The following is a 3,302-nucleotide window of genomic DNA, read 5'->3' on the forward strand; positions in this document are numbered from 1 at the left end:
TTTTTTTTTTTTTTTCCATTGTTACGATGCTTAACCACATATTTAGATATACAAACTTTTTTGGAGAATGACAAGAATTCAACTTCTCAGGATTGGAAAAAATGTGACTCGCCACCAAAACCAGGAGATTTGGAACAATGAACAATTTGTGAATGTTTTATACATTTAGTCCAAATTAGTGTGAACAGGCCTTAAAACCGAAGCAGTGTTGCAGATCCTACCGTTGTCATGGTAGTGTCGTCCTTTCTGGGAGTGAGCTCCTGAAAGATGCGAAGGCTATAGAAGCCAACCACAGATGAGACCAACAGATAACTGTTCAACAGTTAAGACTAACACAGTTGTTTCAGTCAAAACATTCACTAACATTTCCCTCTAGAACACACTCGCAACAATCATAAGCAAACAACTTTGAGTCCCTTCACTAAACACACACAATCTGTGATCAAACACTAGACTGGAGCTTATGCAGCATTAGTGTATCACACACAGCAAAGGATACAACATGAGAATGATTTCAATAACCGCCTGGGCAACTCCAAATGTGGATAAGGAGGCATTGCCAATATCTCTCTCCTGCAGAAACAAATAGTGAAAGTTACAGTCAATGGTTATTTTCATAAACTGATTTTTTCCCCCCCAAATAAAATTTGGCTTCAAAATATGATCATTTTTTGCATGTCTCTCAAAGGCACCAGTTGAGGTTCTGGACTGTGGTAATACTCTTACATGGAGTAAGTGCATGCAGTGGACGTGTTTTAGCGACGTGCCCAATGCAAAGGCTCCTGTTACAACCGAAGCTGTGTAATCTAAATAAGACTACAGTGTTGACACCTCAGTGCTTCAGGCAGTGAGAGCAGAAAAAAGCGGCAGAAATATTTGGAGCTGTTCTGAGTGAATGCTATTATGAAGAAATAAAACATATAAAGCTCAGATTAGTGAAGTTTCCCTTCTCACCAATGAGGACAGACAGAGTGAAATTGGCGAAGTAATGAATGGAAGCAGATGAAAGAAATCTTTTTAAATTCACCGCCGCTCACACACGCATAATATGTGAGCAGGTGTTCAAACAAAAAAGAAAAAGAAAAAAAAAGGCAATGGTGCTCTTACAGTAAGAGGCTGCTCAGAATGAATGGCTGCCAAAAATTAAGAGAAAAATGTGGAAAAAAAAACAACAAAACAAATGCGCTGGCAAACAACGTTTTTCAATCTCAGGCCTTTAATATCTTTTGAAGTCACTGATGTGATCTGAATGTTTGGATTGGAATTTTTACAATAAAAGCCAACATTTATTTGACAATTTATCAATGTAAAACAACAGTAGTCTGGCCTTGACAAGTAAAAAAAATAAATGAAAAATAAAAATCAATCATCACTCTCATTCTAACGATGTGTATTTGACAGTAGACCAATTCAAAATCAACAGAGCATATAAAAATATTTATGATGATCTTTCTAACTGGATTAGATCAAATCTGAACCAGATTTTATAATGTCAGTCTTGCTTCTTGTAATTGATGACAGGCCTGAAGAAAGTTTACATGTGATTGAAAACCAGAGGAGCTCAACTTAAACACCTGCTTGTAAAATATCATCAAACAGTCAAACTGTTATATAAGTGAACCATCCAAAAAAGTTAGCTAGAAGTTGACGCTGTAGTGCAGTGGGAAAAGAACTAGTAATGTGATCAAACATAAAACCCCATTCAACCCAAGAATTATATTATTGTATATATGTGTACAAAACATTGATCATATATGTGCAGTTTCACTCCACATCCATCCTTGACTGTCATTTAACTTATCATAAACTGACTGATACTATTGAACTGGACAGGCATCTCAAATCTCCTTTTTTTGCTCGGAGCTGTGTGAGGTGTTTGTTGGCGCTGAGTTTAAGGATATCGGTGTGTGTACCTTCCTTCAGGTGTGTCCTAACTACACTACATGTTTTGATGTGTCTCAGCAACCTCTGATGAAGGATAATTCATCAGAAAAACAGAAAAAAAGTACCAAAAAACTAATCATGGATAAGACAGGCTTTTTTTCATTCTCTCTTTTTTTTAGAAAGATATTTACCTACAGGTTAAGTGTCATCTGTTGACTCTTGTCAAAGGTTCAGAGGTCAAAAAGAGAAATACGATCTCTCTCGCTTTCCCTCTCATCTCGTTTCTCATTTCATCACTCCTTCTGCTCCATATGACACGTGAGATACGGGTTCAGATGAGGAACGGACATTAATGAGGCTGTTTTTAGCATCGACAATAATTCTGAATCCATGGGGAATGACAGCAATAAGACTTTTATTGCAGTCATTAGCAACAGTGCATCAGACAGCTTAATGCAAGCAGTGCCACTGCATTAGATCTCCTTACCTCACAGCCACAATTACGATGCCTTGCCTTATCTGACGGTCTCGGCGTTAACCTAGTTACCTTAACTCGCATCAATCTCTCTTAACCCTCAAACGTCCCTCATTTCCTGTTTACACTTAAGTCCCTTGGGGTCAGTATGACCCCAAACATTGAAATAGTAATTGTGAAAAATATATACATTTTTAATCATACAAATAATATATCACAAATAATATATCATTTTTTGTTTACTTCTCATCTATACATTAATGCTGTGTTTTGGGAGATATGAAGTACTTTTGTACCTATTTACCACAAAATTCCTCAACTACACCATTAGCTTGCATGTGAAATATAATTTTTTTATGAAAAAATCACTTAAAGGATGACCTAAATTTAATTAAAGTTGCTTCTGGATATTGATCTAGGTGTTAGGTGTAGAATTCTGCCATCTGCTGGTTAGAAATAAACCTAAACGGATTACAGTTTAGGAAAGAAATTGTTTTGACCAGCAGAGGGCCATAGAGAGCCATTCATTTTACTGGATGTGGCCAACTGCTTCTATCACAACTTTTGTGATACATTTTGTGAATTTATGTATATATAAACATTAGAAAAGGTATAAATGGTATAATTTTTTGTGATTTTTGATGCATTTTGAAATGTCTGTTTTCAAAAAATGCCACAGAAATTTGACAGAAAAATGCCACATAAGACACACCTAAAGGACAAGACTACAGTGAGATTGTAGTTGCATATTATTGATTTTAATGAACCAAGTGTAAACAAAATAAAAATAAAATAACTTTAGAATGTGGAAGAACTTAAAAATGTAAATAAAACCAACAGCAATTTGCAGAACTGTGTGCATGTGCATGCATTAGGTCTATCTCAGAGAGAGAGAGAGAGAGAGAGAGAGAGAGAGAGAGAGAGAGAGAGAGAGAGAGAGAGA

General features: G+C 36.1%; 1 protein-coding gene across 2 annotated transcripts in view; it reads right to left on the reverse strand.

Annotated features, from left to right (window-relative positions):
• Window positions 1-3,302, reverse strand: part of LOC107653287 (limb region 1 protein homolog) — a 62,344-nt gene that overhangs the window by 35,022 nt on the left and 24,020 nt on the right. For both annotated transcript variants that reach the window (XM_016439956.1, XM_016439954.1), the window contains exons 13-14: window positions 500-573; window positions 222-312 (exon numbers count right to left, since the gene is read on the reverse strand). In XM_016439956.1, coding sequence (XP_016295442.1) covers window positions 222-312; window positions 500-573 — 165 coding nt within the window. The remainder of the gene's footprint in view (window positions 1-221; window positions 313-499; window positions 574-3,302) is intronic.

Source organism: Sinocyclocheilus anshuiensis, unplaced genomic scaffold (assembly GCF_001515605.1).
Source record: "Sinocyclocheilus anshuiensis isolate Anshui unplaced genomic scaffold, SAMN03320099.WGS_v1.1 scaffold219, whole genome shotgun sequence".
Taxonomy (NCBI): Eukaryota; Metazoa; Chordata; class Actinopteri; order Cypriniformes; family Cyprinidae; genus Sinocyclocheilus; species Sinocyclocheilus anshuiensis.